General features: G+C 41.5%; 1 protein-coding gene across 3 annotated transcripts in view; it reads left to right on the top strand.

Moving 5' to 3' along the window:
* NCKIPSD (NCK interacting protein with SH3 domain) overlaps positions 1–26,905 on the top strand; it is a 126,296-nt gene that overhangs the window by 68,953 nt on the left and 30,438 nt on the right. For all 3 annotated transcript variants that reach the window (XM_020798077.3, XM_072989573.2, XM_072989571.2), the window contains 2 exons: positions 3,802–3,889; positions 11,580–12,178. In XM_020798077.3, coding sequence (XP_020653736.2) covers positions 3,802–3,889; positions 11,580–12,178 — 687 coding nt within the window. The remainder of the gene's footprint in view (positions 1–3,801; positions 3,890–11,579; positions 12,179–26,905) is intronic.

Below are 26,905 nucleotides of genomic sequence, written 5' to 3'. Positions count from 1 at the left end.
GAGTAATTATTACTTCTTTTAAGTAATAACACTTCTTTAAAGCTTTGAATGATGGAAGATAACTGTAAGCCAGTGGTTCTTAACCTTGGGTAACCCAGGTGTTCTTGGACTGCAAATCCCAGAAGCCCCAACCAGCATAGCTGGTGGAGAAGGCTTCTGAGAATTGCAGTCCAAGAACACCTGGGTTACCCAAGGTTAAGAACCACTGCTGTAAGCTAAAACATTCAAAGCTTTTGACCACAATACATATAGAATTAGAAATCAAAATAAATTTGTTAATTCCACATGGTACTGTGTTTTTAGTCCTTAACCATTTTGATTACTCTGAAAAAAAATCTGTTTCTAAAAACATAGAGTTCTGTTTTTGAATTCATTCATTCATTCATTCATTCATTCATTCATTCATTCATTTATTTATTTATTTATTTATATCCCGCCCATCTGGTATACTCTACCACTCTGGGGGGCTGTGATTTTAACTAAGTTCACTACACACCTTGGTGGAACATGACACCTATGTACTTACTTCTATACCCTCCTTTTGTGTTTCTCAATGATTCCTTATCCCAAATTCTGAATTTTCAGATGGTCACAGTTAAAATAGCCTTTCAATAAAAGCTTAAAAATTGGTAACTTAATGAAACTTGAGTGTTGACCTATCCATTTTTTAACATTCAGAATAATATTTATAATAAAGAGTCCTCTCCAGCCCAGCCCCAAAATGTAGCTTTAATACTAGACCAAAAAGGTCTTGCTTGAGAATGGATTGGGCTGGAATCACATATATCACATGATCACCAGAAGATAGCTTGGAGTGGACTGTACCACAAGCAATCCAGAATGCAAGCTATGCAAGTATGCACACATGATTACACCCTTTCTTCTTCCTTTTTCTTTTGATCTCAAAAGTGCATGCTACTTATTCCAGATTAAAATGCATGCCTTCCATTCTTGCCATGACCCCTTCCTAACTTCATGTTTAACCAAGAAAGACAGTTTGTGTTGGAATACAGTGGTGTCCCGCATAATGAGCGATTCGTTTAATGACAAATCCGCATCGCGATGTTTCTAATGGTAAAACATCGCTTTGCAATGGTCGGTAAGCGTTTCGCTTACCGATTTTCGCATAGCGATGTTTTCTTAAACAGCTGATCGGCAGTTCCAAAATGGCCGTTGGGTAAAGAAAATGGCCACCCGCTGTGTTTTCACACCCTTTCCTCGCTTACCGGGCAGCAAAAATGGTGGCCGCATGGAGGATTTCTGCATAACAGTGAGTTTTTTGCCCATAGGAACGCATTAAACGTGTTTTAATGCGTTCCTATGGGATTTTTTGCCCCGCATAGTGACGAATCCACATAGTGATGATTTTTCGGAACGGATTATCGTCGCTATGTGGGGCACCACTGTACTTATGCCATGTATCGTAAAAGAAATAAGGAACACACTAATACTCACATTTTTTGTGAGTGAAAGATACCATAATGGTCCAAATATGGTGACCCATAGATGGTATGAATTAGTTATCTCTTTTATAAATGGGGTCATTCATCCTTTTTCTTAGAGATGTGCACCTGGTAAATGTACCTGGTAACATGTTTTCTTGAGAGGATCCATAGTGAAAAAGCCTAACCGTGTTTGTACAGTTTTCGTTTATTTGTTTGTTTCTGAAACAAGAGATGGCATAGAAGGAGTGGAGGAACCAAAGAAGACACTGTGAAGGGAATGAGAGATGCAGTGAATGGTTTGAAATAGGGGTCCCCAACTCCCAGGCTGTGGACCTTTACCGGTCCATGGCCTTTGAAGGACCAGGCCACTGAGACAGATTTTTGAGGGCTGGAGAAACATACATGTATGCCCATGCGCACTCCCGCATGCACACACTCCTGCACGCCCATACACACGCACACTCTTGCATGCACACATGGAGGCATACATGCCTCGCACATGCATGCACACACACACACACACACACACACACTGCATGCATGCATGCATCAACGCCCACTCACCCCCTGCACGCACAGACGCCCACCACTCCCTGGTCCTAAGAGAGAATGGTCTTCAACTAAACCAGTCCCTGATGTCAAAAAGGTTGGGACCTACTAGTAAGATAGAGGCCACTGTAGGTTCTTAGGGGATAAACGTTAAGGATAACAGATAACCCATCCAGCGAGGGTGCCGCCTGGCACCCTCACTGGATGGGTTCAAAAGAGCATTGAAGACCTGGCTCTTCTGCCAGGCTTTCCTGGAGCACTAGGATCTCGCCCTCCCTTTTTACCATTATTTTCGCCATCCTCTCCATCACCGTTTTTACCACCTTTATTGCCATCTGTTTTAATTTCCCTATTTGTTATGTATTAATTTATTTTAATTGTGTTTTTAATATTATGTCTTATATTGTTTTTAGCTGCCCAGAGTGGTCTGGTTGCCAGATAGTGCAGGATATTAATTCAGATAATAAATAAATTGAAGCCAAGTGGAGAAAGGAAGATCGGAGCTTTGGCCCCTGGAGATAAGGGGAGGGTTAGCCAATTGTGAGGAAGGGAGAAACAAGAAGTAATATGACCAGGCATGGAAGCTTGTATAAAATGGAAGATAGGGCCTTGATTTTAAAAAAAAGGCAAGACGTGTTCTGGCAAAAATGTGTAGAATCCAGTGCCAGTTGGGCTCAAACAAAAAATTAGAACAAAAACATAGGTAGCAAGAGAAGAGAGACTCAGTCACTTGCCATCTGAGTGACTGAAATTCAAGGAGATCAAGTGCAGGACTCTAAAGAGTCTGTGGAGATGCAGACATTTGAAGTTGGGAGCATTCCGAATTGTTTTGCATTAAGGAGCCTGGACTGATATCAATCATCCCACCAGAAAATGTATCTTTGAATGTTCAGCTGCAATTCCCATTATCTCATCGGGGTTCATGGGAGCAGCAGTTGAACCATGTCTGGAGAATTGCAATTGTCCACCTTGGCCTTAATTAAATAAACACTTTTGTTACAGCATATACCACGTTGCATTGTTTTTGTGCTCCTGGGAGAAGGAAATGGAGAGTGGAGAGTTATGTTGTAGGCTTTCTGCCTCCTTCAAGTCTGAATGTGACAGAGGGGACTCTTTAATCTGTCCTTGGACCAATTCTTCTTCCCCTCTCCCTGATCTAGCTTTGCAATCAGTTTTCCAGTCTTATCTGCTCAAAGTAGGTATGTGAGACTTTGGATGTGTGTTGTGCATAGAGAACTTAAACACGATGCAGTAGTTGAAGTTTTTTGTGTCGTGAGTCTCCGCAGGGAATGAACGGCATTGTAAATGGCCTTGTTTAGTCTGAGACTTTTTTTCCAGTTGAAGTAAAAAAAAGGCTCTGAATGCATTAATGCGTAGAAAGCCTGTATGCCTTTTCTTTCTGTTTTTATCCCTTTGTGAACATAATTTGTTGCATGGATCACTCCGAGTACATCTAATATGCACATGGCTTACTGCCTTTGTGGAAGAGCTGAGAGCAACACAAAGTGTACGTGCTTGACAGGTCTGTGCAGCACAAGCGCAGGGCGCTGCTGAACATAGCAATTAAGCATGGTGCTTTTCTTGTCATCAGGAGGGGAGGAAAGCGATGTGTTCAAGAAATTCTGCTTTCTGATTTTCTCTTGGTGTAAGCTGATTATTATTAGCATTCCATTTCCTCCAAGGGCATCTTTTGGGAATGAAAATAGCAATATCGGAACAAATATGCACAAAACTGTAAAACTCTCTTCTGAGGAGTCTGTCTTGTTCACAGCTACTCTTTGACTTGTTCTAAAATGTTTTCTTCTAGATCCCACCACAACCCCATCGTGCTGCTCCTGTTATTCCACCACCAACAGAGAAACAGAAGCCTATGCAGATGGCTGCCTCCATTAAAAGTAAGGGAAACGCCTTTTGCAGGTGAATGGCACTGAGGCCAGAGAGACTCTGTAAAACTAACTTACTGAGTTGCCAAGAGCTCTGGCTCATTCTCTGTAAGGTGGAGAGAGAGGCTGATTTTTTTTTAAGTTGTTTTGTTTAGTTGTCTTATTTATATGCCAACTTTCTCCCAATATAGGGTCTCAAGTATTAGACATTATCTTAGTCAAAGTATTTATTTTGAGAATTTAAAGATGAAATCTAGAAGTATCTTAGAATAAAGTGGCTAGATTCCCCTTACATATTTCACAGTGATGAATAGTCAGGAGTCCAGCAGGGACTTGTTAGTTAGAAACAGTGTCCGTGTGAGTTATGCCATTTCCCTTCCAGTAGTTTAACTACTCAAGATGATTTTGGCCAGTGACTTGGAGGGCATACTCTAGGAAATACAACAAATGGTACCACAAGAACATTATCTCAGGTTTGTTTCCAGTCATTTTCGGGTCTTGAAAATGGTTGTGCCAGATCTTTCCCAGAAGACCAGTAAGACCTGGCAGTACTGGAAGGAAGAACTTGCATCTCTTGGTTAAGGAGTGTAACTTGAAACATTTCTTCTGACTTTTTCTTGGATTGCTAAAACCAAGTGGAATGAACATTCCAGCTTTCTCCTGGTCAGGATCTGATAACTCCATCGATCACCAGGGGGAGCCCACCAGAGCTCCTTTTTCTGGGCACGGTCTGTCCTGCACTTTCTTCAGATTTGAACATTGTAGAACTATGCTTTTGGGAACATTTTTTTCATACCACAAAGAAAGTGTTTCAGTTAATGCATGGACCATCAATTTTCATGTTAATAAAATATGAAATATCAAATGTTGCTGATATAAACCAAAGAATTCTAAAGTAATATTTAGTTCTGTTGAGTTGGTGACCTGAGCAAAGATGGCAATTGTGTGGTTCTTTGAGTGTGAAAAAACTGCTATCCAGTTATCCCTCACTATTTTGGCAAAGCTGGCTGGGGCTGATGGGAGCTGGAGTCCAGCAACATCTAGGGAGTTTTCAGTTCCCCACATCTGCATTGGAGCTTTGCAAATGAGGTTGGACATCTCCTTTCACATGCCTTGTCATGCCTTGCCCTCTGAACCCATTTTCAGTAACCATAACCAACGCCAACATGTCAAGGAACAAGAATCTGAAAAGTAACTGTATTCAAGAAACTGTTGTTACAGTTGGTACTTCTTCAGAAATTGATGGTAGTGTATATGGAGAATAGCTAAAATTAACTATGAATCTTCTGGACTGCAAATAACATGGCATAACATTGAATTAATAGGGAAGAAAAGAAGCAGATGATCAGCCCACAGTACTGAACTATCAATCATAATGAAGTTGATCAGACACTTGCAGAATCTTGGGAATGAATAAAGACTGGATAAATGCCATTACTGCTTGAGTTTTGTAAACAGGAAGCTTCTGGTGTAAAGGCAAAGTACTGGTTTATGCAGATATTGTAGCAATAGACTAAGGGAGAAACTAAACTAGTAAAAAGGTGAGAGATGCTGTGGGTTTTGGGCAAGCTGATTTGCTTTTTTTGTTGATCACATGTTAGTTAGGCATCCTACAGTCTCGAAAGATTATGTTAACGTGCTCTCTATGGAGGACTTGGAACAGCATCTAGTGTGGCTGAGGCGGCCAATTCAAGAGTGACAATCTCTTCCACACTGAAGACAAATCCAATCTGTCCCCTGTCCAGCTCCCTGATTTTGCTGCTTTTGTGACTTCCTCTTTGCCTCGGCCTGCTGGACAAGGGTCTCTTCAAATTGGGAGAGGCCGTGATGCACTGCCTGCCTCCAGGCTAAAGGCTCTGATGTCAGGGTTCCCCATCTGTTGAGGTCCATTCCTTAGGCCTTCAGATCCTGCATGCAGATGTCCTTGTATCACAGCTGTGATCTCCCTCTGGGGCGATTTCCCTGCACTAATTCTCCATACAGGAGATCCTTTGGAATCTGACCATCAGCCATTCTCACAACATACCCAAGCCAACGTAGATGGTGCTGTTTCAGTAATGTATATATGCTAAAAATTCCAGCTCATTCTAGGACTACTCTATTTGGAACTTTGTCCTGCCAGGTGATACCAAAAATCCGTCGGAGGCAACGCATATGGAAGGTGTTCAGCTTCCTCTCCTGCCGTGCACAAAGGGTCCAGGACTCGCTGCAGTACAGGAGTGTGCTCAGGACACAGGCTCTATAGACCTGGATCTTGGCATGTGTCGTCAGCTTCTTATTGAGCCATACTCTCTTTGTGAGTCTAGAGAACATGGTAGCTGCTTTGCCAATACTTTTCTCCAGCTCGATATCTAGAGAGAGGGTGTCAGAGATGGTTGAGCCAAGGTATACAAAGTCATGAACAACCTCCAATTCTTGTGTGGAGGTGGTAATAGAGGGAGGTGAGTCCACACCCTGGCCCATGACTTGTGTTTTCTTCAGGCTGATTGTTAGTCCAAAGTCTTGCTAGGCCTTGCTGAAACGATTCATGAGTTGTTGGAGGTCTTCAGCAACAATGGCTGCATCATCTGCGAAGAGGAGGTCCCGTATGCATTTCAGTTGGACTTTGGTCCTTGCTCTCAATCTAGAGAGATTAAAGAGCTTTCTGTCTGATCTACTCTGGAGATAGATACCTTCTGTTGCAGTTCCAAAGGCCTGTTTCAGCATGACAGCAAAAAAGATCCCAAAAAGGGTTGGTGCGAGGACACAGCCCTGTTTCACTCCACTTCGGATGTCAAAGGGATCTGATGTTGAGCGGTCAAAAACTACAGTGCCTTTCATTCCCTCATGGAAGGATCTGATGATGTTAAGGAGACGAGGTGGACATCCAATCTTGGGAAGTATTTTAAAAAGGCCACCCCTGCTAACCAAATCAAAGGCCTTGGTGAGATCTATGAAGGCCACAAAGAGTGGCTGTTGCTGTTCCCTGCATTTCTCCTGCAAGTATCTGAGGGAGAATACCATGTCAGTGGTGGATCTATTAGTTCGAAATCCACACTGTGTTTCTGGATAGATTCTGTCTGCAAGCACCTGGAGCCTCTTCAGCACAACACGGGCAAGCAGCTTCCCTACAACGCTAAGAAGAGAGATGCCACGGTAGTTATTGCAGTCACCCCTGTCTCCTTTGTTCTTGTACAATGTGACAATGTTTGCATCCTTCATGTCCTGTGGTACTCCACCTTCCCTCCAGCAGAGACAAAAGACTTCATACAGTTCGGTGGTGATGATCTCCTTACAGCATTTCAGCACTTCAACAGGGATGTTGTCCCTTCCAGGTACCTTGCCGGAGGCGAGGGAATCCAAGGCCGCTTTTATTTCTGCTAACGTTGGTTCGCTGTCCAGCTCTTCCAAGACAGGCAGGCACTCAATATTATTTAATGCTTCTTTGGTTACTACATTCTCTCTGGAATATAGCTCCGAGTAGTACAGCACCTAGCATTCCATCTGCTGTGCTCGGTCCTGGATGATCACACCTGTAGCAGACTTCAAGGGAGCAGATTTCGTCTGTATTGGACCTAAGGCCTGCTTGATACTGTCATACATTCCTTTAATGTTACCTGTGTCCACTGCTATCTGTATCTGAGAGCAGAGCTGAAGCCAACAATCATTGGAGCATCTCCTGGCAGCCTGTTGGACTTGGCTACAAGCAGCTCGAAGAGCTTGCAAGTTGTACTCGCTAGGACAGGCTTTGTATGCTGCAGAGCTCTTCTCTTATCCTCGATGGCTGGCATTAACTCCTCCGAATGGGCTTCGAACCAGTCAGCCATCTTTTTGGTGTTCTTGAAATGTTCCCATCGTTCAGGTGCATTTACGTACATTAGCTGGACCTGGAAGGGCTTCCTGAAGTACCTGGGCAAATTCCTTCACTTTTCTGTGATCACAAGTCTTGCTGATGTCAATACGTGGTCTTCCTTCCTTTTTCGTGTGATACAATATCTTTGTTCGCAGTTTTACTCTACTATACATCAGGGAGTTATCAGTATCGCAATCAGCGCTCTGGTAACTGTGTGTGATCGTAATACTAGGAAGGCTAGAACGTCTAGTGAGGATCAAGTCGAGCTGATGCCAATACTTGGATCTTGGATGTCTCCAGGAAACTCTGTATTGAAACTTCGCATTAAAGAATGTGTTGCTGACACAAAGACCACATTAACAGCAAAACCCCAGCAAGCATTGGCCATTTTCGTTCATCTTTCCAATGCCAAAATGGCCTAGACAAGTGGGCCAAGAATTATGATCAGCACCAACTCTAGCGTTAAAGTCTCTGAGAATGAAGAGTGCCTCTCTTTCAGGGACTTTTTTGATAGTAGCTGCCAGATCGTCATAGAATTTGACTTTCACTTCTGGAGTGGATGACAGTGTTGGTGCATATGCACTAATGAGGGTTACTGGTCCTCCTGATGAGTGGAGCTGCAGAGACAGGATTCTTTCACTCCCCACAGCAGGTGGAACAATGCATCTCAGAAGGGTGTTTCTGACTGCAAAGCCAACACTATACTACCTGGTCTCATTCGATGGTTTTCCCTGCCAGAAGAATGAGAAGTTTTTTTCTTTGACAGATCCCGAGTCTAGCAGTCTTGTCTCTTGCAGGGCAACAATGTCCATCTGCAGTCTACTCAGTTCCATGTCAATGACAGCTGTCTTGCGCACATCATCTATTTCTTGCAGGTCATCAGGAAAGCCATAGTCAGAAAAGCCAGGGGTCATTGTCCGTACATTCCAGGTGCCAGGCTTTAGGGCAGAAGTTTTCTTACAATTGTTGCATGGTGCACGGTTATCGATCTGCTTGTCGGGTTTCACCCTAAACCCCACACACCCCGTGAAGTTAACAGACTGTGGTGAGGTAGCACCTTACTGGCTTGGGGCTGGCCAGCTTAAGGCGGGCGGTATCTACCTAGTGAGATGCAATGACCTCTCCCACCATCAGAAGTAGCCCCTGGTGTCATGATCTACACCAACACAGTAGGAAATATGAATCAGCCTGGAGTCCTCCCCCAATCCATAGTTTTTCTTTTTCACTGGAGGCTTTTACTTTTTAATACAGTGGGGTCTTGACTTGAGAACTTAATCCGTATTGGAAGGCGGTTCTCAAGTCAAAAAGTATGTAAGTCAAGTCTCCATTGACCTACAGTGCATTGAAAACCAATTAATCCCGTAACAGGCCATTTTTGTTCCATTTTGTTTTTTTTCTGGTCTGTAAGTCAAATCTCAGGCTGCAAGTCAAACCTAAATTTTGCGGCCAGAGAAGTCTGTAACTCAAAAAATCTGTAAGTCAAGCCGTCTGTAAGTCAAGGGTCCACTGTATACAAATCCTTTCTCATCAGTTCAGGTGTGTGAAATGATGCAGAAAGGGAAGACAAGCTGCATGTGCACATGCATGCATGCTCACGCACACACATACAAAATGTCTTCCCACTTTGTCTCTTACCTGATGAGGAAGGATAAAGGCACACATGCCCACAACAAGGCAGTGCCACCACACACTATCCCAGGCAAAACTTCTCTCCCAAGGAAGAGTTTTTGCACAAGTACCTCAGATTCCATACCTCACCCACTCGGGAGGAGGTGGGGCAGAGAAGCCTGCAACGTTGCTTCTGACAGAGTGCCCGTGGGAGGAGGTGAGGCATGAAGTCCAGGGTGCCCGTGCAACACCTGTGGGCCCAGTCGACCAAACAGCACCAAACCACAGTAAGTGCCTATTTCTAGGCACAATATTTTAACTGTTCCCTTTAAATTCTTTTCTACAAGGGCATATTTTCAGGGAGTGTAGATGCTGCTAATTTTGTGTCTTAAGTAGAAGGCAGCAAGAGTGCATCAGGTGGCACATTAGCAATTAGAAAAACATACAAAAAGGAAATGCCTCTTTTGTCTTTTGATTCTTGAGACTGGTGGATGAAGTGCAGTTGATAAAGTTAATCAAGTAGTAGAATCAGCATTGTTGCCAATTGAATGTGCTGCTTTATTTTTACAGATAAGGTTCTTAAGTTGTTTATCTATGTCACTATTCACAGTATGTAATCTTACAAACTCTGGAAAGAATGGCTAGGAGGAATCTTTAGTAAACCCCCCTTCTTTTTTTGGAAGGAAGGAATTAAACTCAGTGAAGGGAACAGAGACAGAATATTAAATAAGATAGTCCAGCTAACTGTTTACATTGAGTATTCTATTTGAATGGCTGTGAGTATAGTGCCACACCATAGTGGCACTAAGTTAGCCATATTCTTCAGGTTTGCTGAAAAAAATAAATTGTGCAGGGCTATTTCATTCATTTTTAAATTTTATTTTCATTATCCAAAATATGTTGTAACTGATTAATACCAATTCTTAACTATACCAAGCCATGCAAAGTTAAATGGTTAACACTAATTGCATTTGGGTGCACTACTAGAAGACCAAGTGTAATGGGGCTTGTGAAATAATGGCAAGGAGCTAAGGAGACTGGAAAATGTCATTCCCCATGATTACACAAAGCTTAGCGGACAATGCTTCAGAACCTCATATCTGGACTTGTGAGGTCTGGAAACTTGTTCATGTTTTTAAAACACACTGCTTTCCTACTTATATTTCCAGTATAGTCACAGCTGTGCAGTGAACTATCCTCCTATGTTATATTTATGTTAAACTGCTGAGAAATCCCATTTAGAAAAGTTCAGAACTAGTGATCAGCATGTCCTCTTCCATCTTAATTTTGAATGGCACTTTAATCCTCTTCCCATAACTGGTCAATTAGGTTGTGTTTTTTTAATTCGTTCCAGAGTGGACTCTGTTGCTTTTCTAATGAACTTATTGAGAAGGCAGTAGGGCTCAGCCATCTGAATTACAGTATTGTTTCTCTAGAGCCTACCTACAGGGAAGGCTGCATCTGGAACTTCCAGGGGCACTTAGTCCAATCCTCATCTGGTTTATAGCTGCTATTGTGAAATGTGATTAATTAGTGTAGGAGAGAGGTGGAGAGGACCAATGCCAATCTCCCCTAATAAGCCAGACCTGCACTACAAAAAGAAAATGGGCTTCTTACATCCCTGAGAATTCTATTGTGGTAGAATTAATTTTTTACCCCAGTATTTATGTCAGATTCAGTGCCATCAATATTTAGCACAAAATAGCATGCAGAAATTCCCCTCAGAAGAACATCCTAGAGCAATTTTAAGATGCATTTTATGAGCCCAAATCCCATTGTCTAAAGAGTAAACTGTAGATGGGCAAAGTATCAGTTTCTTTCTGTCATGTGTTATCTTTTGCTACTTGGAAGTAGCTGCAGGAAGAGGGGTGGTGGTATTTGAGCAGCTTCTTCTTTTTTAATTTTAAAAAAAGATAGACATGTTATTCAAAAATAATAGCTTTCTGCCTAAAATGAAAAATATTACATAATCTTATAGGGACAAAAACTTTTTCCACCCTTGAATTACAGTGAGATCTCTGAAGAAAATTCCTATCTGTAGAACAGCCATTTTTCTCTCTAGCTGCAAAGTGGTTAGTGTTCAGGAATACTCATGAGACAGTTAATACAATTTTGTTTTGAGATAAGTGAAGCAGGAAGAGTAGTTAAACTACTTTAGAAGCATACACAATGAGCATCTTAATGGACTCTGCTGTCGCGAATGGCTCTCCCCCTCTTCTCCTCCAATGATGTTATGAAGACATTTTAATTGTTCTCTTTCAGATGCAGCCGAAATCCCCTCTGGATCAGTTTCTAGTGCCTCTTCTGTCAGCACAACATCTCTGGATACCTTGTACACTGGTTCAACCGAGTCTGCCCTCTCAATGGCTACTTCCAGCCCCAGCAACACCCCTCCACCTATTCCCAGCAGAAGTGTCCACACAATGGTATCAGGTAGCTTAGATGTCAGCCCTGTCATACAAAGGAAGCATGGGGGTGCAAGCAGATCACCCCAGACCAAAAGACCTGCCCCCCGATCTCCTGCTCAAACAGAAGCTTCAAATGTGAATGATGAGAAGAACGCACAAGCCAAGGAGACCATGCCAGCTGCCCTGGCAGGATTAGAAGATTTTCAGTCTCTTCATTTGGAGGATAAAAAATCAGATGGTTCGGAGGGTGTGGAACAGGAACCAGCTGGCCTAGTAGTTTCTGTGCCAAACACAATAGGTGCTGAATTGATAGAGTTAGTCCGCAGGAACACTAATCTCAGTTACGAGCTGTCTCGGGTTGCCATAGGAGTGGTCATTGGCCATATTCAAACTTCTGTTCCTGCCATTAATAGCATCATGGAGCAGATTCTCATCTCCTTGGTGGAGAGCAAGGTAGGAAAAATGTTCCATTTTGTTTCATTGATACATATGTGTCAGCTTGATTTAATTCCATGACTAGGAAATGATTAAAAAGGGCAGAAAATCAAAAGTTCAGATAAACAAGTGGATTGTTCATATATGATTACAAGCGATTTAATAGCAGTTCTACTGCACTTTTTTCATGCTCCAAAGCCTTTCAAGGGAAAGCAAGCAGAGGTTCCCCAATAAAGTGGATGAGACTGTTAACATGGAGAAGAGTAGTGTATGTGGATGCTCCAGAACAGTTGAATCTATCTGTCTATGGGATCGGTATCAACAGTTTCATTTACCCATGCTTTGCCGCAGCCCTATATACAAATTACAAGGGTGCCGCCTTGTGGCCCTTTCCCTACCTCCTTGTATGTTGCATGTAGGGTTCCCTCGTATCCACAGTTTTTGGCATCCACAGTAGATCATGGAACCAATCCCCTGTGGGTATGTGGGTCTTAGTGTAAATTCTAGAGAAGCTTGTTGGCTTTTTTATATACAGTGGTGCCTCGCATAGCGAGGTTAATCCGTTCCGGATTAACCTTCGCTATAGCGAAACATCGCTAAACGGAATTTAAAAAGCCATAGAAACGCATTGAACTTTGTTCAATGCATTCCTATGGCTTTAAAACTCACTGTTAAGCGATGTTCCTCCATAGCGCTGCCATTTTCGCGCCCTCAGTAAGCGAGGGCAGGGCGCGAAAATGCGGCGCGGACCTTCCGGCGGCCATTTTGGAACCGCTGATCAGCTGTTCTCCCCCGCTTCGTTATGCGATATTTGCTAAGCGAATCGCTTAGCGAATATCGCAAAGCGAAAAATCGCCATAGGGGCCATCGCTGAACGAATGCTCCAGCGATGGCCCAGAGCGCCTCGTTAAGCGATTTCATCGCTCAGCGAGGCGCTTGTTAAGCGAGGCACCACTGTAGTGTGAAATGAGCTGAAACAGTTTTTGGAGGGGACCTTTGTTCGTTGAAGATGAGAAATTTTGAGAACATACATCATATCCGTACTCCCAGAATGTAGGATTGCCTAACCTAAGAGGAGTGCTGATTAGGTAGCCTGACAGAGCAGATAAGTAAAAATATTCTGTGTATTCATAATGGTCCCTGAAAGAATAGTCTACCTGGTTTGCTAGGGAGTGGGAGTGAGGAGAGGTTTCAGTTAGTTCATTGAAAATGTGTTACTTCCAGAAAGATTTAGAAGTGTTCACAGATGCATTCAGACTCTTTAACTGTTTGTTCAAACATTTAGATGAATTCATAATCCAGTTTCCTATCCACAGCGAGTTAAATCAGTATAAGCAATAACAGATCGTCATGTTTTAAATATCATAGGCCATGTAGAGTAATTGCTTTTTTACTCAGTAATGATGTATCAATCTTCAGCCTGGGTTTTAGAGGTAGTCTAAAGGTTACACTGCAGCTATTTCGTCTTCGCCATTCATCCAAAGCTGGTCCACAGTTTGGTTTAAAAAACAGTAGTGTCTGACTTATGTCCACTGACAGGGACCCAAAGAGAGCACCTGAAAGCCTTTTGGCTGACCATAGCTTGATCAAACAGGTTTCACAGCCAAAACTAATCTTTAATTTTGTTGCCATGTTAAAACCTGTTGGTTCACCTAAGAATTTGCAGCCCAATGAAATAATGGCTTGATTCTCAGTCTTTGGTGTTGTGGGTTGAGTTGTACAGGTGTTCTAAACTGTTTAAACTCTTAGAGGTTGTTTCCAAATTATGTAGTTGGTTTTTTGCCATTATCAGGAGATGGACTGGCTCAACAAAATAAGCCACAGTCTTTAATTTGCAAGACTTGAATAGGACTGTTAATGATTGGGCTTTTGAATGGTAATTTTTTAAACATTATTTTTAATTTTAAAAACGATTACTCTAAAATCCAGTTATACTCATATACAAAGTAGAAAAAATTATTGGTAGTAAAACATACTAATAAATAACTGTTAAAACTAATCTTTGCTGATTCTACATGGAGCTTAATGTGGTCAGGGGACCAGCTGAACATTTCCGGAATCTGAACTTCCAGAACCTTGGAGTGGGTCAGTGAAGGCAGAATTGTTATTAACATACCTCAAGAAAGTAGACCAAATCTGTCTCTTGTTTTTCTCCCTTTTGGTGTTTGTATACGGCATGTCAGTTTTTCAGTGACTACCATTGATCACACCCAATCCATCCTAGTATTCACTGGCAAACCATCCAGATCCTTCCGTCTTTGGGAAGTTTCCAGTCTAGCCACAAGCAATATTACAGTCAAGTAATTATTTATGCAATAAGGAATTGTTTTATTAAGCAAAAATTGCTAAGAGTAATAGCTGGCCATAATAATCTGTTGTATGGATGATTGTCTGAATGAGGGTTAAGGTGATGAATTCATAAGGGTCATTTTGAGTTGGAAATGACTTGATCACACATAACAACAATATTCTATCCTGCAATCGTTTGATAAACGGTGAACTGGAAATACTTTAATAAATATATAAATTAGACATTGCTTGTTCATTTGAGATTGAACTCTTCAGCATGAAGAAAAAGGCAACAGTCAGTGCTTGGCAATGGGCATCTATACTTTCAAAGAAATGTTGGTTTCCATTGCACTGGTGGAATCTGGTCACTTAGGACTGGTAGGGCTTCCCCATCACAGATCATGTTTTGGAGCCGCTTCACCTCAAGGGAGACACCTTAAGACACAGCATAATACTCCTTTTCTGTACTTGCAAGTTGCTTCCAGTCCCACTCAGCCTCACTGGTAAATACGGAAGCCTTCCCTTCAGGTACCACCTAAAATCTTTTTCTGTTAGAAATCTGTTCTATTAGAAGTGACAATCACCAGATCAAAGAAAGGCACTGCATATTAATCTTAATCCTCTGAAGTTTTGAGGCATGGGGAGATAGAAATAGGCCATTTCATGTATGACCCTTCTGCTTGCAGTTCTAAGCAGGGCAAAACCAGGGGTCAATGAACAACAAGACCTGGTTGTTCACTTGTTCTTATACCTTACTCAGTATTTGTCTGGAGAAGAAGTGATTGTCTTTGCCAATGGGATTGAATGGATATGGACAGCTAGAAGTAGAGGATTTTTTTCCTTTATAAATGAAACTAGAACTTTGATCATGCATTCGCCAGAATGATCCCCCTTGTTACACACGCTCCACCCATCTCAAAGAATCCAACAATTCCTTTTTGCCACTGTTGAGGTTACAATTCCTCTTGATGCTGGAGCTGCGTTTGCTTATTTTGGCCTATTTTTATGCAGTCTTTTTTTATTCTTCCTGTGAGTTTTTTTTTCAAAAATAGGAACATTTTACTGTATTTCTTTTACTTAAACATTTGACATTCCTCTCCCTTTCCCCCTTCCCATCATATTATGTTCCCTATGGGCCCTTTCAAAAGATGTGTCTCCTGTTCAAATAAAACCCCCCTTTCAAATGGACATTCCCAGTGTCTTTTTTGTTTGTTTGGGGCAGAGCACCAGACCCACTCTTGCCAAGTATGCAAGAAGCTTAACTAAGGCAACACTTAAACTAAGACAGCAATATCTGATATCGCTCCTCTGAGACCATTCTCTAAAATCACCCTTAAGTGCTACAATGGACCTGAGTTCTACTGAGTTCTACTCTGATATCCAGGAAGGACACTTCCCAACATGTGACTTTGACTGACACCTATTCTTCCACATCAGCACTGAGACCAAGGCCTACTATGTCCACTAAGTTGACCTCGAAACCAAATATGTGCTAATGAACCAAAGTTTTGTTCAGGTGAATGTCATGCATTTGAGACAAAGGTTTGCCAAGTGTAGGGACACTAGTTGGGAAATCAGTATGGTAGCACTTTGTTTCAACAGTGAAACAGTCTTTAACCATGTGGGAATGTATCACAGCAGTATGGCTCCCACACTGTTGAGGATATAATGTAAAGTTCATCAGTGAGGGTACTAATTATCCTGAATGCCTGATAATAATCCTGTAGGACAGTAGGAAATGGAAACATGTTGTACAGGCAAAGTTGCTACCATAAAACAATAGGTAAGGTGAATATTTCAAGTTCTTTTGCCAAATAAGCCATCCCCTGTCCACACTTTGATTCTACCTCCACACATTTGAAGTAACATATAGAGGCAATGGCACAATGAAATGCATGTACACATGTGGCGAACATGTATTCTCCTCTCCCCATGTATGTTTTAGCCTTACAGAGCATTTTATAAGGATAGCACATAGATGAATAAGCAGATGCACGTTCACCACATTTTGGTATTAAATCATGTGTGCAGAAGCAGGAGTATGGCATGTTTGCAGAGGTATCCAGGGCTTGTGGTCTATGCCCATGTTATTGATGGTGTGCGAAATAATAGACTAAACCTCAGATGCCTGTCACAAGAAGGAATGAGATACTCTTACAGCTCAGTTGGGCAACAGGACCAAGAGAAACAAGAAAATTGAGGTATTATTTTTCCATGGTCCTGAATTAGTGTATGCTGGCTTCTCTCTCCATCCTTGGCTTGGTTGATGGTGAGTTAGCTATTCCAGTGCAGCTACCTTTTTAAAACTAATTTCAGCTGCCACATGTGTTTTAGGGAATCCTGACAGACTACAGTATGTGCAATATCAACAATATTATTGTGTTTCTTCTCCTTTAGTCTTTGCTATTTGCTGCAGAAACAGAGCAGCAATGCAGGCAGACCTAATGAAGAATTCTACCAGCAGCTCATCCTTCAAAGAGCATATTGGGAATAAGTCTCTGATAATGGATTCTAAATTTGATTTAGTAAAGTGCTGCTTTGACTTTTAATTTAAAGTAGGAGGACGGAAGAAAGGATACAACTAATTAAAGAATGTAATATGAGGCCTAGAAAAAAAGGTGAGGGATTTAGTGTAGAACAGTGTGAAGCTTTAATCAATGATGATGTCTTATTCTACTTGGGGCTGGGGGTGGAGAATCTTAGAAAATCTTACAGCTCTCCTCTGCCTGAGAGGGCAGCATTAAAATTGTACTCAAGAATTGGTATCCACACAATATGTGAGTTTATAAAAAAGATTCCCTTAATACTGTTTTACTCGGGGAGGTGGGACTCACAAATGTACACTGAGAAGTAGTTTTACTTTCCCTGAACACAAAAAAATTCAATGATTGGAGGACTCTGAAAACAAGATACAGTAATTCTTCCTCCATGCTATTCCTGGAGCCCCTTTCTTTCCACAGTTTTTGTCTTTCTAACTGTCAGAGGAACCAGACTGTTGTGATGTCCATACTAGTGTAGTGACAGGATGAGACCTTGAACCTTCATGAGTAGAGCTGAGTTCTCTTCTTGTAAAGTTGGAAGTCAGTTGCTTCAAACAATTGAGTTCAATTCTGAGCTGATTTGGTATGAATATCTCATTAAATGCTGTACTTTTTTTCTTTAAAAAAGTTCAGTTTGCTTTTTCCAAAAGGCTTCTATATTCAATTGCATTGAGCTGGAAGTTGTGAAAGGATTTGCTTGTTGGAGCCTGTGGGCAAACCATGAAGGGTTTCCTTTTTCTATTCTCAAATGGAAAAATAATTCTGATGTAGTGAGTTGGGTATCAGACTGTGACTCAGGAGACCTGGTCCCAAATCCCTCTTTTTCCATAGAATCTCACTGGAGGCTACCAATAGCAAACCACTCCTTGGACATCTCACATACCTCTGAAACTCTGAAATGTACTGAAGAAGCTATGTGAGCTTTCATTGTTATCATGAGGGTCATCTCAGCACTGATGTGGTACCATGTAGTTTTCTGATCTATGTCATCTTTTAAATCTTAGATCTGCAAAAACTCTTGACAGTGAACAGGCCTCACAATTAGAAAACGCTTTGTCAAGATAAAACCTGTAACTGCTGCCACCAAAATAAGCTCTCTGTATTTTAAAGAACTTGATTCCTATGGTGTAGCTTTAGGATTGTCTAAACCTCTAGAGACAAGGTGTACAGTGTTAACATGTTTTTTAGGGGATTTATTTATTGATTTGATTTGATTTGATTTGATTTGATATATACCCTGCCCATCTGGTCTAAAAGACCACTCTAGGTGGCTAGAGTGTAAGGGAATTAAGTATTGCAGTTGAAATAATATAATGTAATTGATTAAATATTGCCTATGAAATATTGTCTGCTATTCTTCCATATCCAAATAAAGTCTCCAACATTTCTCACATGTAAGATTTCCTTAAACTCCATTTCAGCCAGTCCTTTATAGACAGAAACAGATGCTATACAGGAATGTCTTTCTGCCTGCAGCTTTTCCTGTTGCCTCTGGTTTCCAAGAGGATGTTATTTCAAGTACTAATTGCTGAAGTTCTATCTGGTCAGAGCTCTGCCTGAGATCTTACTTTGTTGGATTCTGCTCTTCGCTTGAAATTTCATTACAACCTCACCACAGAGTGTCCTGCTCACTTTAGCCACCAGATTCTTGACGTTGCTGTGAAGTTCTTCGTGCAGGGCTGCCATCTTCCTCAGCTTTGATCATGTCCTTCAGCCACAGAGCCTCTTCTTCAGCTCTGGTCATCCACTGCTGTCCTTAACCAAAACACTAATTGTCTCCTACTGTCTCTAATGGATTTTTCCTATTCCTTTTTTATCTTCTGGCTGTAACCTCTGGCTAATCAAGTCTCTTACAGATGTTATTTTTGTTGATACCCTTGATCCTTTTGACAATTTTAGTTTATTCCCCTGAATGTTTGAAAATTGTCAACTTGAAACCTCATTTCTGTAGTCAAGGCTGAACTATAACCATAACTGCTATTTTAGGCGCAGTACACAGCAGCAAACCTGGGCTTTAGGATAATTGGTTGTATTATAAAATTGTTCAGAGGTCACTCAAAGCATATACACATTTGAAACATAACAAAATGGATGGGTGGAGTACAGGGTTTCATGTGTAGCTTCATTAATTCGGCTTCTACAAGATATGACTGGATACAATTATTGGGGATGACAGTAGATTTCTGCTGCTGTCCCCAATAATGGAGAACCACATCAGGATGCATAACACAGAAGAGGCACCACTAGCTATGGCTGTTGTACAGTGGTGCCTCGCATTATGATGTTAATTCGTTCCAGCGAAATCGCTGTAGAACGAAAACGTCGTAATGTGAAAAGAAAAAACCAATTGAAACGCATTAAAACCCATTTAATGCGTTCCAGAGGCCTGTTAACTCACTGTCCAGCGAAGATCCTCCATAGGGTGGCCATTTTCGCTGCCTGTGCAGCGAGGAATCGATCCCAGAAACCAGCAGGGGGCCATTTTGTTTACCTGGTGGTCATTTTGAAACCACCGATCAGCTGTTGGAAAATTGTCGTTTTGTGAAGAATCAGTTTCCGAAGCAGGGAACCAATCATCGCAAAGCGAAATTCCCCCATAGGAAACATCATTTTGCGATCGCAAAAAGTTCATCGTAATGCGGTTTCGTCATTAAACGGGGCAATCGTAAAGCGAGGCACCACTGTACGTCCATACATGCGAATAGATGAGGAGCCATTTCTAAAGTGTGGGTTTTGCTCTTCAAACCTATTAAGAGTTTTCATGTCAGGAGTACTGATCTCAAACAAACAGAAAGGTGATTGATTGATTTAGTGATTGATTGATTTTTTAATGCCCATCTGGCTGCTAAGGTACCCAGGAAACAAGGAAATCTGTGTGTACCTTAAGACTTTAATGAAGACAGGCCTTCCCTTTAATGAAGACAGGCCTTCCCTGAATAAACTACACTCTGATACAATAGTGTCCAATAATATAATTTCTATCATACTGCCATGCCCCATGTTTTTATTTTCTTCTATGCTTTTAATTGTATTTATTGTATTATAATTTTATCCTCATTGATTTTCACCCCTATTAATGTCACTATTTGCTATTTTATTACTGTGTTTTTGTTGATTTTTCTAAACCGTCCAGAGTGGCCTTGGCTGCTAGATGGGTGGTACAGTGGACCCTCGACTTACAGACGGCTCGACTTACAGACTTTTCGAGTTACAGACTTCTCTGGCTGCAAAATTTAGATTCGATTTGCAGCCAGAGAATCAACTTACAGACCAGAAAAAAACCAAAATGGAATAAAAATAGAATAAAAACCACTGGTTATGGGATTAATCGGTTTTCAGTGCATTGTAGGTCAATGGAGATTCGACTTACAGACTTTTCGACTTGCAGCCACCATTCCAATACGGATTAATTCCTTAAGTAGAGGGTCCACTGTATATAAATCAAATAAATAATAATAATAAATAAGTGCTGTTGTTTGTTGCCCAGTTACTCAGTTGCAAGTGCTTGGCTGAATGCCTTGCAGATGTTGGAATGCCAGATAAATCCAGAATAGCAAGTTAATGCAGTGCAAGAAGCCAAGAGGGTACCCAGTGTGGTATAGTGCAGTGGTCCCCAACCCTGGGCCTCCAGATGTTCTTGGACTTCAACTCCCAGAAATCCTGGCCAGCAGAGGTGGTGGTGAAGGCTTCTGGGAGTTTTAGTCCAAGAACATCTGGAGGCCCAAGGTTGGGGACCACTGGTATAGTGGACAGAGAGATGGAGTAGAATTCTGGAGTCCCGGTTTTCAATCCCCACTTGGCCATGGAAACACCCTGGGGGTGTAGAACTGGTAAAACCACTCCTTAAATACAGTAGTGCCTCGACTTACATCCATAATCTGTTCCAGAAGGTGGACGTAACTCAAAATGGTCATAAGTCGAAGAATGCATTCCCATAGGAATGCATGGGAATGGATGAATCCGTTCCAGCCAAAAAAAAAATACCCCCCAAAAATAAAATAAAAATGAAACACCGCAAGCTCCATAGGAACACGCTGGGGCTGCAAAACACACACACACACACATACACACACACCAAAAATAAACAGAGCAAGTCCCACGCTGGGGCTACAAAAACACATACATACACACAAACCCCAAAAATAAACAGAGCAAGTCCCACGCTGGGGCTGCAAACACACACACACACACACACACACACACACACACACACACACACACACACACACACACACACACACACACACACACACACACACACACACACACACACACACACACACACACACACACACAAAATAAACAGAGCAAGTCCCATGCTGGGAAAGCACAAAAAAATCACCTAAAAACAAACACAGCACAGAAACATAACCCCCCCAGCCCAAGACCACCCTGCAAAACCCACCCAGAACAGTTTTTATAAAGCAAACAGCAGCATCTTACCTTAGCAGGCTTCCTTTGGTGGTGCCTCCGGGAGATGGGATCGGGGCCCCCTCCGCTCCCGTGCTGAGGAGAGGCAAGGAGCGCCGAGGCCCGATGTGGCTGCCCCCGCGAACAGCTGCTGGAGTTGGTGCCGTTGCTGGAGCAGGAGGCGGCATCAGGTACCCCCAGCGGGGGGGGGCGCTCCTTGCTGCCCTCTGTGGGGCCGCTGCTGAGTCCCTGAGCAGCAGGTGGCTCGCCCGCCGGGGGTGCCCACCGCCACCTCCCGCTCTGGCACCAGCTCCACTGGTGGCATCGTCCCGCCTCCCCCCGCTGCTGCATCCCTTTCCCTAACCATTGGGGTGAAAAAGCTACAAAGAAGCAGCCTCTTCGCCACCAACGGTTTAAATTCCCCACCTTTTTCTCCTGCCTATTTTTGTTTGTTGCTCAAAGCTCCGGCCGCAAGTCAAAGCAAAATTTTCTGGCTGGAGCTGGTTGTAACTTGAAATGGTCGTAAGTAAGGACAGTCGTAAGTCGAGGCACCACTGTATCTCACTTACCTTGACATCCCTATGGAAGTTGCTGTAAGTTAGTTCCTACTTGATGACACATAGCTAACTAAGAACCAAGGAACTGTTCTTTCTCTCTCACATAGCAGCCAGGTATCTACAAGTGCCGTGCTTGCCACCACTACCCTGTAAAAGAGGCCTGCTCTGTAACGGGATTATAGCTCTAGGAGGAGAAGGGAGAAATCCTGTAATTACTACAAACTCAGCCAGGAAGCTGAGCTGGCTTCTAAATGAAATGGTAGGTTTTTTAATGGACTGCCCTTGAGAGTGGCTCGATAAATTGAATTAAAGGTCTGCCTGGCTCAGCCCTGTTAATCTGGACTATAGTCTCCTGGGGTGTCCATTTGAGCTCATGGCCCCTTCTCTTGCATTAACTGTATGTAATACAAAGTTGTAATAGACAGTAGTCACCAGAGAATAGCACGAAATCATATCTTCCTTCTAGGAAAAGAGAGTGGGCCTGAAAGGAATTGACTGTGCTCACCTGGAGAAAGCTAACGAACCAATAAGATGATTGTGTTTAGATCGCTGTTGCTTCTCTGGAGCTGCTAATGGGGGGGTTTGAGGGGCTGGAATGGAGCTGTTTTTGCAGGAATGCAGTTAGGTTTGCCTACCGAAACCAGAATTCCATTTGTTAGCAGCAGGAGTGATAGGAATAAACCATGCAGAAGGACAAACAAAAATGGGCACAAAACAGATTTTTCAGATATTGCGGGATTTCTTCGTTTAAGGTGTCTCTTGCTTTCCTGATGCATAATTTGATTCCTGGATTGTGAAGGAGTGGCTGTGTAGTTGTAATCGCTGCCAGTTGCTTAATAAGAGCAGATCTGACCCCAGCAGTGTGAGCAAAAGAAATGAAGTTAGTGCTGAAATTGCTTTAAGGCAGCACACATGAGATGTCAAGAAGTTAGTCAGATTAGAGAGCTTTGCTGATAGATTGATCTTGTTCAAGTCCATTAGCCACTTGGTGTGTGGTGGAAAGCCTATGAAATGGGAGATGGTAAGGAAATAGATGTGCAATTGTGTGTGTTGAGAGGTGGAGAAAGAGGTGGGATGTGATTGCAAAAGCAAGAAGAAAAAGAGAGAAATTTTACAACTTAATTGGCCTGAATGTTCTGTCATTACAGTTTTATTTATTTATTCATTCTAATTAATTTGTTGCTGGGTTTGAATAATGTTTATGCATTTTTCCATCCATAGACCTTCAATCCACTGCATTTTCATGTGTCTAGTTTTAATTTTATTATAATACAAGCTTGATTTGTTCATGGAAGTGATGTGCATTTTTAAATAGTATGGTTTATCTGAAGATGTATCATGAAGTACATATCCAGGACTGCAGTTTTGCTATATTTTGAAAAATACGTGCACACACGCATGTACACACATACACACCACATAGGGCCTCCTCTGTTTCAACAGTGCTTCTTCCCTTCCCCCCCCCCCAAAAAAAGTGTGTTTTTTCCCTCAGGGTTTATAGTGGAATGAATCCTCTCCTAGGTCCAAAATATCATTTTTAAGAAATGAGAAATCATTTCTGGTTTTCCATAAAGGCTACTTAGGCCCAAAACTGACACTGGACAGGGACATACTTAATTGTGTACACAAGCCTTTTGGTTAGTGTGATTGGCATTTTATGCTATTGGTATTTTGTGGGTGGGTGCGGGGTTAATAATAATATGGCAGGGTTTTTGAAAACTGATAGATGCCCTCCAGGGTGTGTAAAATCAGTGATTTTTTACAAGTCAGATTGATTTAAACCACTATTTAAATTAAAAATCATTTTTCATTTAAATTGTCCAAAAATCCAATTTTAAAAATTTTCAATTGTGATTTCAATTTTGATTTAGACCAATTTATTTAAATCAAACCCAGCCTGCGGCCCTCTGAGTTCTGGGAGAGGGAGAGGACAAAAATAAACTCTAGAGCTGATAAAGGGTCCCCACCTCTGTTTTACAGCTTGGGAATTCTGTGCCATGGACTTATTTCTGATTTTGTTGTTGTTGTTGTTGTTGTTTCATCTGACACTAATATTAATGCTTTCATTTTTAGTTCTTAATATTTTAATGTTTTAATACTGTTCCTAGGCCTTGTGCATTTTTTTGACTTGTAAACATTTAAGATGTTTTGAACTGAAATGAGGCAGTGCTGAAGTGGGAAAGGTTAATGAGCAACAGAATCTTTGCTGAGTAAGCTAATGACAGTGGAGGAGGGGTCAGGATTCGGGGATCAGAAGAATAATGGTATGACAGTATATAGTTCAGTGCTTACAGTTGCACAGAATGTCCGCTACACTTTAATGAGATGGCATGATTTTGTGAAATAGGTGGGGATGGATATAGAGAACGGTGCTGGGGATCCATGACAACACCTTTTCCTTGTATTTCTACTACTAGCACATCATGTGAAGAAGATACAGGAGAGATACATATGTGTGGGAAGCTTGCTGTCAAGTGAGAAGTATGTAGCTAGGATTAATTCTGCTAATTGCACAGAAGGTCTAGTACGTGCTTAACTAGCCTCACAGTCTTTTATCAGACTGTGATAAAAGAGTTTTAGGAATTCTAGGAGAGACTACCTCAGTAGTACACTGAAGAAATATTATTTATTAATAAAGCTGAACACTTCATCTTACCTTTAAACTGTTTTCACTTGCCCCATTTTTAAAATAGCAGTCTGTTTTTGATATTGCCGCTGCTGCTGAGGATTCCTTTCATATAACGTTTAAAATGGTGTATCCTTGAAAATCAGTTACAAGGATATGTAGGATTTCCTCTTCTGTTGCTGCAACAGAGTTTCCTTGGGATGTTAATAATTCATAGCTTTTGGCACATCATCCTCTTTCCTCCAGTTTTGATACCTACTTTCTCTGAACTCTAGCACTTGAGAAACAGCATGGAGAGAAATTCTGGAAAATAATTTTTCAGATGGTATTCCTTGATAGCAGTAGAACATGTGTCTTTTTCATGGCATTCTGTAAAATTTTCCCAGTCTCCATCCCTTAAATGAATGAATAGGGAAAGTTTGTGTCTCATGAACTTTTGTGGGGTTTTGGCCAAGCCCTATTGGGAGAGTGTTTAACATTTGGAAACCTACAGGAAACACAGCTTAACTTGGTCTTTGGTAAGTAACTTTACTTGGAAGAATTCTGAAAGCAAGCAAAACAGTAGGAATGTCAGAATGAAAATAAGCTGATCATTAAATGAATTGGGGTTCTTTTTAACAGTATACATATAATAACATAAAGTGGGCAGACCTAAGACTTGTGCTATTTACTTGGGTTGGTTTTTTTTTAAGCTATAATCCCAAGATCTACCAACTGGAGCTTTGTGTAAAGAGAGAAGAGAATAATGAGTTCAGGGATTAGTGTGAGTACCAGAACCAAATAAAGTTCACAGTCCTTTCTTGATTAGCTCTGTTAAATAAAGACATTAAAATACCACCTGTTTTGGGATGCCTGTGCTTTTTGTAGTGCACCAAGTTGTGCTTTCGTGATGTCTGGTTTCTAGGATATTCTGTCAAAGACTGGGATGCCAGAAATGAGCCAGCTTTTTATGATCTCTCATGCCACAAAAAGCAGTTCTTGAGAATGGTATCGATTCAGTGCTTCAGATAAGCAATTTTGAAGATCTTAACAGGTTCACACATCAGATTGATAATAAACTAATGAGCAAGTGAGTTTCTGAGAAGTATAATTGATTGAGTTCAGAATCCGTTATGTATAGTGAGGAATGATTGTATCTCAAGCCTTCAGTGCATGCATTCAGTGTGAAGGTCCTGGGATTAATCCTTGATATCTCCAGCAGAGACTGGGCAGGATCTCTGTCTGAAATCTGTAGAAGCTGCTTTGAGCCAGTATAGACAAAAACCAGGTAAATGGTGGCCAATATTCTTTCCGAGAATAGGTGAGAAAATTATATTGTAAGTGGTTCTGGGCATGTTTTGACTCAAATGGGAGCTTGTACAGTATTGTTTTTCTCATGTAAATCTTTCAGTGATGCCAGTTAAGGATCTCCTTGGGTGTATCTAAGCTGCTATGCTTTCAGGAACTTTATGAATAACAATTTTTAAAGGTACCCAGAGAGGGTTTTTTTTATTATCATTATTTGGCCAAGCCCTATTGGGATAACGTTTAATATTTGGAAAGCTACGGGAAACAAAGCTTAGCATGTGGCAGAAATTGATACTTATATCTGCATTTGATGGATAGGTGGAGCGTGAAGAATGAACTAGAATGATGATACAGAGGTAACAATTTTATTAGCAATTTATAAAGTGCTGTTGGGTAAGTAAGCGCTAGTGGGAGGCTGGAACATGGAAAGGAGAGAAGACATATCCATCTCTTTGTAACTGGGGTCCTAAGGCTATGACGTTACAAATTTCAAGCACACAATCTTCACCCCAGTGTTGCCTGCCTTTGTGACAAAACCAATGTTGCATTTAGAGAAAAATGCATTCCAGCATGTCCTATCAAGAAGCAGGTGACAGTGACTTTATAACACTTCTGCAAATATGGGTTGATATATCCAATCAAGTGAATACCATGGCTGGCAGATGGAAAAGCCAACAGTTTTACCTTTCCCAAACTGCTGAAGCCTTTTCAGGCATGATTGTGTTCAGTGAGCTGTATTGTGTTGATGCTTTGGCTCCTCGGGATATATATATATATCTTTGAGGAATACAGTATGGTTTTCTGTTTACTGATAGAATTAACTGTTAGAGCTGTTTGCCTTCATTTTCCCAGGACACTGAGTAGAATAGACATTCCAGTTTTCAAATCATTAATTAATGCTTATGTTCTTGTAAGTAATACTAACCTCTTGCAGAACACGGCCAAAGAGCCCGAAAAACCCACAACAACCAATACTAACCTCGTTGAGACTCTAGTGGGATTAACAGCAGAACAAAGTGTACAAAATAATCCATTT

Source organism: Pogona vitticeps, chromosome 2 (genome assembly GCF_051106095.1).
Source record: "Pogona vitticeps strain Pit_001003342236 chromosome 2, PviZW2.1, whole genome shotgun sequence".
Taxonomy (NCBI): Eukaryota; Metazoa; Chordata; class Lepidosauria; order Squamata; family Agamidae; genus Pogona; species Pogona vitticeps.
The sequence above is the reverse complement of the archived record's forward strand: the minus strand, read 5'-3'. Positions and strand labels throughout refer to the sequence as shown.